Here is a 14,198-nt window from a genome sequence, read left to right on the forward strand (position 1 = left end):
TCTCTCTGTCTTATGATGATTGAAGGACTGACCTGTGTGCGTTTTACTAAAACACTAAAATATTGGTTGTCACTCTTTGCTCCATTTGTGGTTGTACAATAAAAAGTCCACTTTCCCTGTGTTTGACTGTTTCTTCTATCCCTCTCCCTCCCCCCAGGTGCGGTACTGCCAGTCTCTCAGTGAGGAGGAGAAGAAGGAGCTCCACATGTTCAGTGTCCAGAGGAAGAAGGAGGCACTGGGGAGGGGCTCCCTCAAACTGTTGCCGCGGGCCCTGCTACACAGTGTCTGTGAACATGTACGTCCCCGCTCTGCCTCTCTCACCTTACCTCAGTCCCTAACAGGACACACTGATCCACATTACTCAAGTAACTTATGTATACTATTGAGAAACCGATTACAGAGAGATGTAGCCTTTTTGTTTATCCCATTGTGAATAGAAGGCTAAAACCCAGACAAGAAGCTCCAGGTCAACCATGCCATGCCAGAGATCCCTAAACATATGCTGGATTTTCAGCCATGCAGTCGATAATCTAAAAAGCCTCTCAGTGGCTTGGAGAGTCGTTAGAAGGTTGGCGGACTGTGCTGTGCTCCACATTCAGTGTTTTATTTAGTGAATTTAAAATGGGTCCTGAGCAGCCTGAGGTTGGCCACCATTTTTATTTAATTTCTTTCAATTGAACCTTTATTTAACTAGGCAAGTCAGTGAAGGACAAATTCCTATTTACAATGACGGCCTACCCCGGCCGACGCTGGGCCAATTGTGTGCCACCCTATGGGACTCCCAATCAGGGCCGGATGTGATACAGCCTGGATTCGAACCAAGGACTGTAGTGATGCCTCTTGCACTGAGATGCAGTGCCTTAGACCGCTGCGCCACTCGGGAGCCCTCTTGTCAAAACACAGCTCTCTGGTGGCTCTCCCTCCAGTCAACATCACTCACTCCACTCCAAGATAAAGGCTGTTTTCTCATCAACGCTGATGCTTGTTCACTGCCCGCTTTAGCTTTTGCCGTGTGTGAGAGCGAGAGAGAGAGCGAGAGTGCATGTTAAAAAGCAAGGCCTGTGTGTCCCCACATGGCATACAGAGACAAACAAACAAGAGCCTGACAACCTGACCGCAGTGGGACCGTAGTGGACCACAGTTAGCCTCACGGTCATAATTCCCATAACAACACCAGATGCCATGTTCTCAACACAGATGGAAGGGAATTGGCCACGTCTCCCCCTTTTCTCCTCAGTCCTCAGTAGGGCATGGAAGCTACTCTGACAACACTGTATAGTTTAACAAGCTACACTAAAGCTACCCTTCAGAAAAATATATTTTACTTAGCTAAAGTTACTTTGAAAAAGTAAGAGAAGACATCAAAACTAGGAAATAACACATATGGAATCATGTAACAAAAAAAAAGTGTAAAACTAATCTAAATATATTTGAGATTCTTCAGAAGTAGCCACCCTTTGCCTTGATGTTGAGATGTGTCTGTTACATGAACTCTGTGAAGCATTTATTTGGGCTGCAATTTCTGAGGCTGGTAACTCTAATGAACTTATCCTCTGCAGCAGAGGTAATTCTGGGTCTTCCTTTCCTGTGGCGGTCCTCATGAGAGACAGTTTCATCATAGGGCTTGATGGTTTTTGCAATTGTACTTGAAGAAACTTTCAAAGTTCTTGACATTTTCCAGAATGTCTTAAAGTAATGGACTGTTTTGTTTCTCTTTGCTTATTTAAACTGTTCTTGTCATAATATGGACTTGGTCTTTTACCAAATAGGGCCATCTTCTGAATACCACACCTACCTTGCCATAACACAAGTGATTGGCTCAAACGCATTAAGGAAATAAATTCCACAAATGTACTTTTAAAAAGGCACACCTGTTAATTGAAAAGCATTCCAGGTGACTACCTCAAAGCTGGTTCAGAGAATGCCAAGAGTGTGGAAAGCTGCAATCAAGACAAAGGGTGGCTACTTTGAAGAATCTCAAATAAACTATATTTTGATTTGTTTAACACCTTTTTGGTTACTACATGAGTCCATATGTGTTGATGTCTTCACTATTATTCTACAATGTAACAAAGTCAAAATGAAGAAAAACTCTTGAATGAGTAGGTGTGTCCAAAATATTGACTGGTACTGTATACCGATTAATTCTAAACTAAAATGAATGTATAAATATTTTATGAGCTTAGTAAAATACTACAGTATACAACCTCTAGTTTGAGAGTGAAACTCTGTTCCTGTCCGTGTTGTTGTTTTCATTACAGTGTGGGGAGAGCGTCAACGGTGGAGAAATGGCGGTGTTTGCCTCCAGAGCGGGTCCTGGGCTGGTCTGGCACCCAGCATGCTTTGCGTGCTCCATGTGTAGCGAACTGCTGGTGGACCTCATCTACTTCTACCAGGACGGAAAGATCCACTGTGGCCGACACCACGCTGAACTGCTCAAACCACGTTGCTCAGCCTGCGACGAGGTGAGACGTTTGTGTGTGGGGTGTGAAGAGCCATTGTGGCGGCACACCAAGCATTGTTCCTAAAAACCATGCTGGGTCGGAATTGAACTCACACCAACACTGACATATGTTCTCTGAAGGCAACGGCAATAACCGCTAGACCAAACCAAGCCGCACTTCTCAAGCTACTTGTTTGTGTGTCTGTCTTCAGGTTATCTTCTCTGATGAGTGCACAGAGGCGGAGGGGCGTCATTGGCACATGAAGCACTTCTCCTGTTTCGAGTGTGAGACGGTGCTGGGGGGACAGCGTTATATCATGAAGGACGGGCGGCCATATTGCTGCGGCTGCTTCGGCTCGCTCTTCGCCGAGTACTGCGAGGCCTGCAGAGAACACATCGGTAAGCCCTGACCACTGCAGACAGACCTGCTTCTGCCATTGTAAAATAAATGCCAGAAACTACAATAAACTGAAATCGTGTTAGTCATCCAATGCAAAAGATCCAAGTAAGGTAACATGTCATTATTCTCAGCCAGTATAAACATGTTATATGACATATGCCTAGGAGGAACTTGACAATGATCCAGGGAATCGCACCACAAAAGTGTTTAAAAAATACACAAATTTTCCTCTCCGCTAGGGGTGGACAATCCCCAGATGACGTATGACGGTCTCCACTGGCATGCCACCGAGGGTTGTTTCTGCTGTGCCCAGTGTAAGAGCTCTCTACTGGGCTGTCCCTTCCTGCCCAAGCAGGGCCGCATTTACTGCTCCAAGGCCTGCAGTCTGGGAGAGGATGTCCACACCTCAGACTCCTCCGACTCCGCCTTCCAGTCTGCTCGCTCCCGCGAATCCCGCCGCAGCGTCCGCATGGGCAAGAGCAGCCGCTCGGCTGACCAGTGCCGCCAGTCACTCCTCTTCTCGCCCTCCGTCAACTACAAGTTCCCTGGGTTCACCGGTGATTCCGGCAACACAGACACCCTCACCAACAAGCTGGCCCACCTGGGTATAACCAACGAGGAGCAATTTTGGAAGGGGAGGGAGGGCACTGAGGCCCCCGAGGACCGGGAGGAAGAGGAGTGGGCCGAGCACGAGGACTACATGACACAGCTGCTGCTCAAGTTTGGGGAGCAAGGTATCTTCCAGCAGGGTGAGACAGTCGACTCCAGACCCCCAACAGATCTGTGGATGACCGAGGCAGAGGTCAAGATGAAACAGTGTGAGCCTCAGGGCTCAAGGGCTGGGAGAGGTGGAGGAGGGTCAGGCAGCCAAAGCCTGGCCAGTAAGAAGTACCAGGCAGATATGTACTGGGCTCAGTCCCAGGATGGGTTAGGGGATTCAGCCTACGGTAGCCACCCAGGCCCTGCTAGCAGCAGAAAGCTCCAGGAGCTGGAGATGGAGCACAGAGCTGGTAGCATCGGGGATAAAGGCTTCCAGAGGGAGGAAAAACAGTGGTATGATGACTCTCTGGAGTGTATCACAGATGGGCTGAAACAGACGGATCAGAGCGTCAGGGACTCGATGGACTCACTGGCACTGTCCAACATCACCGGTAAGACATGTTACATCTCTATTGGAATAGCCTTTTAGTCCAGGACTAGGCTTAACCAGGTTTTGATCTGTGTAGCATACTACGTTTCAATGTTCTGTGAGGGCAGATTGTTATTTGAAACAGCATTGTGGTGAATAGACACCTTGTACAAACATATTTTCTCATTCTCTCTCCTTTTCTTCTTCTTACAGCAGCATCAGTAAACGGAGACAGTAAAGAGCACCCTCTGGTCTACTCCTTACAAAACTTCCAGGAGCTTGAGGCAGAGAACTGTGAGAACACAAGCAACATGGGAACTCTCAATTCCTCCACGTTACACTGCAGTGCCAATTCCCTGAAGAGCCTTACATCCGAGCTGGAGCAGGTGGAGGAGAATGTACCAGAGGAAGAGGCGGCTCCTCTTCCCTCTCCCCCAAAGCCACCCCACGTCCCAGAGTTGAGGAGGACTCGCTCCCAGTCCCGACCCCAACAGGTCAAGTTCTCCCCAGACGTCATTGACAACAGTCACTATGGTGACCTGCCAGTGCGCCAGCCCCCCATGAGCGAGCGGACGCGGCGGCGTGCCTATCACTTTGAAGAGCAGGACCCGGAGCTTCTTGGTTCAAGCTCCGGCCGCCATCACAACCACCACCATCACCACAGGAGGCGCCGCAGCCGCAAGTCCCGCTCCGACAACGCTCTCCACCTGGTGCCCAAGGAGAGGGCCAACCGCATGTACTTCAGAGAGGACCATAGAAGCCATAGGAGCCACGGCCACAAGGGTCCTCAGCAGCAGACCTTCCTGCCCAACCAGCAGAGGTATGGCCAGGGCCAACCTGGTCACCCCCATCCCCACCACACCACCTCAGATTACGGGCTCCAGCAGGGCCCAGCCATGGAGAGGTTCCTGGGGATGTGTGGGGACAGGGGCGAGGATGACTGGTGCTCCACCTGCTCGTCTTCCTCCTCAGAGTCTGAGTCTGAGGAGGAAGGCTTTTTCCTGGGGCAGCCCATCCCCCAGCCACACAGACACTACTATGATAACCTGCCCAACACTAGCCACGTGGCAGGCCTGCTCTCCCCGCCTTACGGGGGAGTCCCGCGGACTAAGTCCAAAAAAAAGAAGGGGCACAAGGGGAAAAACTGTATAATTTCATAATAAGTTTTTGTGGAGTACCCTTTTAAATTATACTCTGTCTGCATTGCAACCCCCCTCTAGATCTCTCGTTGTCACTGTTCGGAATATGGAAATGGCCTGCCTGCTTGCAACAAATGCCCAAATTCTTTTGCCAACAGACATGTTTGTCAGTGGAATGGCATTGAAAGACTAAACAGATTGCATTTTTTTTTTTTTACCTTTACTTAAGTAGGCAAGTCAGTTAAGAACAAATTACAATGATGGCCAAACCCTAACAACGCTGGGCCAATTGTGCACCGCACTATGGGACTCCCAATCACATCCGGTTGTGATACAGCCTGGAATCAAACCAAGGTCTGTAGTGACACCTTTAGCACTGAGATGCAGTGGCTTGGACCGCGGCACCACTCGGGAGCCCCAGTTATTAAAGAATCTACTATTTTGCTAACCAGGGTTTTAAAAATGAAAGTATGATAGTTTCTGCCAGCAAAGGTATTATAGAATACAGTAGGATGACATCAGCTATTTCCATGTATGTGCTTCTTTTGTATTTAGGCTTACCAGTATGCATTTGCAGCCCTGACAAGTGGGGATAGCATATGTACTATAAAGGGCCTGGTTGGGTTGACTATTTTATTTATGGGTCATATTATATTGTAAACAGAGCACAGTCATCTGTATAAATGTAAAAACTGAAATATAAAAGGCTAAGATAATAATTGTAATAAAAAAAACATAACATGTCAGGTTTTTTGTTTATTTTAAAAGGAGAGCAATGTCCCCCCAAAAGTTTGTACAGAACGAGTATGTGTATGAAGAATGAATATAGTGTAGAGGAACAGAAACTCCAGAAAGCTTGTTAAATACTTTATCTGTTAGGTAATAAAAGTTAAACAAAGAGAACATATACAGTATCAGTCAAAAGTTTGGTTTGCGCTTAGTGGGACTATCATTTGTTTTTCAACAGGACAATGACCCAGGGAACTCCTTCAAGACGATTGGAAAAGCATTCCAGGTGAAGCTGTTTGAGAGAATGCCAAGAGTGTGCAAAACTGTCAATGCAAAGAGTGGCTACTTTGAAGAATCTCAAATAGAAAATATATTTTGATCTGTTTAACACTTTGTTTACTACATGATTCCATAGTTTGTCTTCACTATTATTCTACAATGTAGAAAATAGTAAAAATAAAGAAAAACCCTTGAATGAGTAGGTGTGTCCAAACTTTTGACTGGTACTGTATGACAGTAAACACCATAAAATATGCAAAACATTGGTTTTCGGACAAGTTTTCTGGAGAGAACTAAACGGTATTGAAACAACTCAAAACTCTTCATTACGGTACACAAATGTTGATGACTGAACTCCAAAAAGCGTATTCTTTCCATTCCTTCTGTGTACACACACACACAGTGTACCTTTAAAAAAATCTGTGTGATTTGGTTGTTTAACAGTTGGTCAGAAAGCCAGAAGTGGAGTTCTTGCAATGTGTCTAACTAAGGAGTGAAGAAATTACTGCTGGACATGAGGTTTAAAGGAACGACACCTGAAATCTATATAAACAGCATGGAAAAAAACAAAAATATTCTTTCAAATATTAACACCATAAAGTGACCTCAAATAAGCATGTTTCCAATAATAAAATATTTTTTAGTGAACAATTGTTAGTGTTTTTTCTTGAAAATGTACTTCAATATCTTGGCAGGGTCGTGTTTCAGAGGATGCATGGCTCTCGACCTTTGCCTCTCCCGAGTCCGTACGGGAGTTGCAGCGATGGCGACAAGACTAACTATCAATTGAATATCACGAAATTGGGGAGAAAAAAGGGGTACCATTCTTTTTCTATGAATATGATTTCTTCTTAATCACAGTGTGGAGAGGATGCCATACTAGGTTGCCTCCTCTCACAGTCTTCTATGCCACCACACAAACGCCACCTCTGGTCCATCAATACCTGCACGTAATAAGGGCTTTGTGGTTCCCCCTCATGTTGACGGTTCTGGCTTCATGACCTGGTCCAGCTCTATGATAAAGTGTCGGAGGTCGTCAAGGCAAAGCTCCCTGATCTCAATCAGGTTGTCCTTCAGAGGGTTCTGGAGCAGCTTCTCCAGACTGGGCTCCTTGACCACCAGCATCTTGACAACCGTTCCAAACGTCTCGCAGTCCTGCTTGTATAGCTATAGACACACACACACACGGCAACAAGTCATTACATTAGAAATGTGTACAAACCATAAAGTGAACACTGTTCTGAAACATAGTAGTTAGTATTAGTAAAATAACTCCATTGATATCAAGAAAGGAAATTGCCTGATCGCCACCACAGAATCGACAATACGAAGTACAAAGACAGACATCAATCAATACTAAATGATAAACACATCGAACTATGAATAAAACAAATCAACACGTGCACTATTAGAAGCAGGGGAAGCCGGCGTCCTACACAAATAGAAGTGAACATGAAGTTGTGCAGTGACACCTTTGCTTCAAAGTGTATTTAATAGCTGTAACACAGTTATGGGTTCAGACTTAGTCCTTGCTCCAACACTTCACTGTGAACTTCATGAACCCACATTTCTGGCAAGTAGGTGTATTCAACAAAACAGGTGTGCGAGCGAGCCTGTGTGTGTCCAACTATTCCATTGGAACAGAAGGGAGTGAAGGTGTTATATTAACAGGCTGTTAGCATTAGCTGCTCAGTTCTTTCACACCACATGGTAACAAAACAGGCCCTCAGGTCCAGGAGGCAGCTCTGGTTTTACTACCACACTAGAAAAAGGGCTGTTAACCTCTATTAAAGCAGGGCTGGGGTCCCAGCCAGGTGCTCGCCCATTGGGCACTAGGTCTTTAACACCTGGGGGTTGACGTGAACAGACCCACTATGTGTATGTGTGTGTGTATATATATATATATATATATATATATATATATACACACACATACACACACACCCTAATTTGATCCTTCCTGGAGGTCAGCACTCAGTAGGTCTGGCCCTGGCTTTCACACCAAAGTGCCTTATGAAGTGCCCTTAGAAAGGGAGCAGCCTGGGAGAAGGGTTCAGCTCCAGGGTTCAACGAGTACTGCCAATCTTTCTCTGAAGTGCCCTATAAAGTGCCCTAACAAAGGGAGGGCATGGGGAGCAGGGAGCAGTCTGGGTTCAGCTGTAGGGTTCAGTGGATTCTAACAAACCTCTGAAGTGTACTATACAAGTGCCCTATGGAGTGCTCTTCCAAAGATGGCACAGGGCACTCAAGGGTTCAGCTAATCTAATCCTGCCAAGTTTCCACCATCCTCACCATAGCGAAAACGCTTGATGAAAGTTCACTGGAGCTGGCTGGTGCCAAGTTGAGCTTTACTGTTCCTTTTTACCACCAATAAACTCTTTGTACCGTGTGTGTAATGTGCCTTGAATTCATGTCTCGGCGATTTAGTCTCTCTAAAATAATCACAATAACTGTATGCTAGCTTCATTAAACATTATGGAGATAGTGACTACAAAACACTGAGCTGCAACAGTCTCAAACTATTTTTAGTCAGTGGCAAACTTTTTTCCCCCCAGTGGTAAAAGCTGTTTCATCACAGGAACAGACTTCAATTACTTTGTCGTCAGACAGTGCCATTCTCCACATCAATTTCACGAAACAGCAAGAGATTCCTGTGACCTATTTCTTTAGAGTAGTGTTCTAATCAAGAAGTCCCAGGAAGCTTCCTTAAGAGGTAAAAGTGTGTCATGTTAAGACCCTGTAGCCATTTTGGGAATCTGGGCTTTAGTAGTATTTTTTCCTACTTTAGAACAGCTAAGCAGATTCGTTATCTTCGGACTGTGCAGACTAAATATATTAGTGTGTTTGCGGCATAAAGAGGAGTTGTTGAGTGGTCTAAGGACAAATGGACTTATACAAAAAAAATATATATATATATATATATATATATAAAAAAACTGGCCTTGTTGCAGGACACTTTCAGCTAGGAGCAAAACAGTGTGTGTGAGGGTGTGTGTGTGTCTCTGTCTGTGTGGGAGGCGAGACTGACAATGCGGTACAGATAAAGAGGAGGATGTGATGTTTAAGATGCTGTAACTCACAGGTTCGGCACAGGACAGAGCCTGTCATACTGCATCCTGGATGAAACTTGAACTGCCCCATGGTCACTCGCAAACAACCACAAGGTTCTCAGAAGGACAAACTCTGACACAGAGAGACTTCCTGCTGGGTGGGCCAAGCAAAGCCATACAGAACTACAGTACTTTCAAAAGGTCAGGGGAACCGTGAAACAATAAGTATATGACAATAAACCAAGCTAGATGCAAGGGAAAAAACCCTCTGTTGTATAAAACGCCTAACAAGCACATTCCAGGTAGAGTAACTACAAAAGCACAGAATTAAGTCATACTGCTCGTTAACTGACCATTTGGTCTACATTGTGGTTTAAGCGCATCTTGAGCCATATGCTACTGAAGATTCCTGTTCATGAACTGTCACAACTACCACCTGAGGGATTCTTTAGGGTAGGGTGGGGGAATCGCAAAGTGGGGCAAACTAGATGAAGATGGTTAGGTGAAATGACATACACTCCACCATACTCTCCAGAGAGACTAAATGAGGGGTCTCCTCTGCTCTACCTGCCAACTAACTAAATGAAAAGAGAATCAATGACTCCAAATGTCTCAAGGTCTCCAGTAGACTTCTCGCTCTCTCTCTTGTTTGAGTCTCTCCTCCACCCTGAAAATACCCCCAGCTCAGCTCAACTAGCTGCAGCATGTTGAGGTAGTTAACACAGACACAGCTATCTGCTCATTCCCGCATCTCTAACCCACATTCTCCTCCCTGTAGACTGCTCTTCGAACTGCTATGACCTGCAGAGGTGTTTGCTGATGTAGACAAGGATCTAGAACAAAGAACCGGGTTCAATTCTAGAGAGAAAATTCGACACGATTGTCGAGTAAAACCTGCGCACAAAGTACCAACAACAAAAAAATTGACAAAATGTGGCATATGTTGGCCTGAGAGACCGATGCTTTAATGTCTGTATCCCATCATGTCAACCGTAGCTACTGGGCCACATAATGACAGTGTTGGACAGGCACCAACCACAGAGAAGTGAGAGACCAGGAACACACTGTGTGGCCAAGGAAGCCCCGGGTCAAGTTCCTCTTCAAACAACTTTCTCCTGCAAGTTAAAGAGGGATAAATAATTTCTACTTCATTTGGAACAATTTTTACCAAAACATGGAATACGCACAGTTTACAAAACATTGGGAACACCTTCCTAATATTGAAAGCTTTCCTCGTTTAACTCAGCAGGAATAAGCATAACTGTGAAGAGAGAGAATTGGTGCCATGTTTAAAGGTGCATGAAGAAACCAGTAACATTAACAAGACAAAGGCATGCAGCGCAGGGTCACGTCTCATAGTACCCACTACTCACCATTAGGGCAGTGATTGTCAAGCAAATAACTGCCGACAGACATGACAGCTCTGCTTCTAGCTCCTAAGCAACTTTGTTGTATGTTATTTCTTACATTATTAGAAAGTTTGTGTTACCACATACAGCCGGAAAGAACTTTTGGATATCAGAGCGGTGGTAACTCAGCAGCATTATGACCAGGAATAAGACTTTCTCGAATTGCATCCTTTGTTCGTACCCCCCAATTGAACTTATCCCAAACGCTGCTCCAAGACGCCGCCGGCAGAGAAGAGGTATTCGGAGGCGACTAGTAGTCTGACTGAGGAGGCGTGCACACCATCCACCGCGTCAGAGTATATTACTCGCTAATGTTCAGTCTCTGGACAATAAAGTATACAAGCTTAGGGCGAGGATCTCCTTCCAGAGACATCAGGGACTAACATACTCTGTTTCACAGAATCATGGCTCTCTCTGGATATACTGTCACCGTCCATACAGCCAGCTGGGTTCTCAGTACATTACGCAGACAGGAATAAAGAACTATATGAGAACAAGAAATGCAGGGGTGTATGTTTCATGATTAACTACTCATGGCGTTAACATTGTTAACATTATGCATGTTAACATTAGAAGCCTCCTCCCTAAGTTTGTTTTATTCCCTGCTTAAGCACCCTCCGCCAATCCTGATGTCATAGCCGTGTCTAAATCCTGGTTTAGGAAGAGGACACCAAAAATCCTGACATGTCCATATATACATATACACATAAATGCTTTGAGGCTTTGAGGAAGAAGTGGGAATGGGTGAAAAAAGGGTCTCAAAACGAAATAATTTCCCTCGACATCACTAGAGTTTCAAAAATACTGTTTCTTAAGGACGCACACACAGTTGGGAGTGAGCGTTTCAATGCATGTGTGAGGAAGTGTCACGCTGGATTTGTAACAATAGAGAGTATTTAGGGAGTAGTGTTTCCTCAAACTGTACTGTGAACTCTCAAGACAGAACCGGTCCCTGGTTACTTAATCAAACAGGAAGGGTGGTTTGACCTGAACCTGCTCTGTGTGTGTGTGTGTGTTTTTTCTCTCCCCTGGGTTCCCTCCCTATCTCCCAGCGGAGGGAGCCAGGGACAGATCTCCAGACCTGATACTAGAGAGAGGTAGGGCCACACAGGACGGGTTAAAAAGCCATGGCTGAGAAAAGGGAAGAAGGGATGAGGGGGCGTTTGGAGCGGACATGGAGGTCTGAATTAGAGGGGTACAGTGGGTGTGTGTCTGCTTGCTTGTGTGTCTGCATGCGTGTAAGCGTAACGGAGACAGAGTTGGGGGTTTCGTCTTTAGGAGATTATACATACAAAGCTGTGATTCTATACTGGAGCTCTGCTCAAAAGAGCCCTGATGTAGGCAGAGAGGCAGGGGTCCTGAGTTAATAAGGGAAGTGGAGTAATGAGTGGATGTAATGACTGGAGGGCCTGGTAGACAGAGGATATCATTAAAACAGCCATTTAATCATTCAGCCTGGACTGGATGCAGACCGGACCGCTTAGTCTAGGTTCCAAATGGCACACTATTTCCTTTATAGTGTACTGCTCTGGTAAAAAGTAGGGCACTGTAAAGGGAATAAGGTGCCATTTGGGAAGCAGACTTCATGTAATGGACTAATAGGGAAGAAATGGATAAGTTTAGCTTACACTGATTGAAATGATGAATGGAGGGACTCCTCAGAAAATCACTGCCAGCAACTTTTCGATACTCCCATTACGTTAAATAGTTTCTCTGATACTTAATCTAGGTTTCCAACCAAAAATGTAAATAGTCGTACATCCATCCTCCAAAAATCGGAGAAAAACATGTAGGCTAATGCTTTACAGTGTAGTACCATCAACCAAATCGGAGAAGATGGGATACAGGCTTACAAGTTCAAGGGTTGCTGCTTGCTTGTTTTCTGATTAATTTGATTGTCGTTTCAAGAGTAATTCCTCTAATGTAACACAGGAGCCTTTCAAGAGGAAGTTACTGGAACATAGCATTAATAAATGTCTTGGCTTTCTCATTTGCTTTCCTAGCCCGTAATCGGCCCCATATTAAATGGGTACGGTAGCTCTAGAGTAAGGTATTTTTAGAACATGAACCAGACAAACAGCTACCGACCTGACTGACCCCACTGAGTATCCAAATAATATGGAGAGTTGTGTATATTTCTAGTCCTCATCCTTCAGCATTACTGCAAATGTGCTCATTCAAACCAGCCTCCTCTGAAGATCAGTATTGGATAGAGGAGTGAGTTCTCATGGCTCAAGGGTAGTAAAGGACAGTCTCCTCCCTCCACGTAGAGTTGAATAAACAGCTATTGACAGGAGCCATCACACTAAATCAGCCTCAATGGAGGTATGAACCTCGTGCCAACGCCCAGCCCCAGCCACCTAGCACCAGCTCTATCCCAAACACTATCCCCATGCCCAGCTCCAGACTTTCTGCCCCAACCACATCCCTGGTGTTAGCCACATCTCTATTCCAATCCCCATCTCCAGCCGTAGCCCTGTACCCCCAGCCACATCCCCATGCAAACCCAGCTCCATCCCCATGCATCGTGGTTTCCATTTGGTCTGGTGAGTTTGGCTTGGCCCTCCACTGTACAGGGATGGGGATCAGACTGCATTTGGCTAAGGTCAATATCGATGTTACAAGCCAGTGCCTCTCCACACAACTGCTGCTGTGAACTGGTTAGGAAATGGCAGGGTAAGCATGTGTGCTATGTGTGCGTAAGCATGTTTGTAATGCCAAGAGAAGTACCCACACCGTGGGTGGCCCCCCCAGAACCCTGCAGGGCAATTCCTGCCCTGGTTTAACGGGAACAGATAAGTGGTAGTGTAGTGCAGTGTGTGTGTGTAGGGAAGGGCCGGGCAGGCAGACTCAAATAGCAGGCCCTGTGTAGAGCGTCACAACCTGAGATGCTTAAGTCCTTCCTGCCAACTCATCCTCCCTCCCTGTGCTCGCTCTCTCAAATCAAAATGACATGTTTCCCAAGCCGCCATATGCAGGCAATAGAGCTTCAGAGAGCCACTAATCCAAATGGAGGGAAGGTTCAGGCCTAGGAGTTGGACAAGAGATAGCATTCTTGCACGGGTCAGTTCTTTGGAGTCACACCCGCCCCACGCCGGCCACATCAATTCCAAGCCCCACCCGATATCCGACATCAGGACAATGGCTGCAAATGTGTAAATTTGGCTACCGCCAAATTTGGCTGCCGGTCAATAAACGGTTACATTTTTTCAGTAAAATGTAAAACAGTAAAATGACGTGACCAACAGAAAAGTACTATTTGAGATCTGTATATAATGACGCAATGCTTATGTTTCCGCGCTAACAGTGGGAAGGCGGCCCTAGGCGAGAAGGCAGGCGACAAGCTTAGGCACAAAACAAGCCCATAGAAAAGTATTGGGCTTATTTTGGACAGATTTTGGCGAAAGAAAAACCTCTCGCTTTGCCTCTTCCTCGCTGATACTATGCATGCATACACGGACAGGACATTTTTCATTAAGAGCTTACTGGGAACATGCAACAATAGCAAGCCTTATCGTATAACAGTTCAAAAGGCTATAGTCCATTGTTGAACATGCAACCTCTGTGATGAAGCAGCTAATAAAACATTTTCCAAACCGCAATTTGCGGGAAACACCGCT

At 45.6% G+C, this 14,198-nt stretch overlaps 2 protein-coding genes across 4 annotated transcripts in view; one reads left to right on the forward strand and one right to left on the reverse strand.

The window, feature by feature from the left end:
• Positions 1-6,767, forward strand: part of LOC112252680 (prickle-like protein 1) — a 48,480-nt gene extending 41,713 nt beyond the window's left edge. For both annotated transcript variants that reach the window (XM_024424133.2, XM_024424132.2), the window contains exons 4-8: positions 158-295; positions 2,262-2,465; positions 2,656-2,842; positions 3,083-3,994; positions 4,186-6,767. In XM_024424133.2, the coding sequence (XP_024279901.1) occupies positions 158-295; positions 2,262-2,465; positions 2,656-2,842; positions 3,083-3,994; positions 4,186-5,132 (2,388 nt within the window). In that variant the 3' untranslated portion in view covers positions 5,133-6,767. The remainder of the gene's footprint in view (positions 1-157; positions 296-2,261; positions 2,466-2,655; positions 2,843-3,082; positions 3,995-4,185) is intronic.
• Positions 5,966-14,198, reverse strand: part of LOC112252681 (periphilin-1) — a 29,285-nt gene continuing 21,052 nt past the window's right edge. For both annotated transcript variants that reach the window (XM_024424136.2, XM_024424135.2), the window contains one exon: positions 5,966-7,286. In XM_024424136.2, the coding sequence (XP_024279904.1) occupies positions 7,095-7,286 (192 nt within the window). In that variant the 3' untranslated portion in view covers positions 5,966-7,094. The remainder of the gene's footprint in view (positions 7,287-14,198) is intronic.

The sequence above is a fragment of the Oncorhynchus tshawytscha genome, linkage group LG06 (genome assembly GCF_018296145.1).
Source record: "Oncorhynchus tshawytscha isolate Ot180627B linkage group LG06, Otsh_v2.0, whole genome shotgun sequence".
Taxonomy (NCBI): Eukaryota; Metazoa; Chordata; class Actinopteri; order Salmoniformes; family Salmonidae; genus Oncorhynchus; species Oncorhynchus tshawytscha.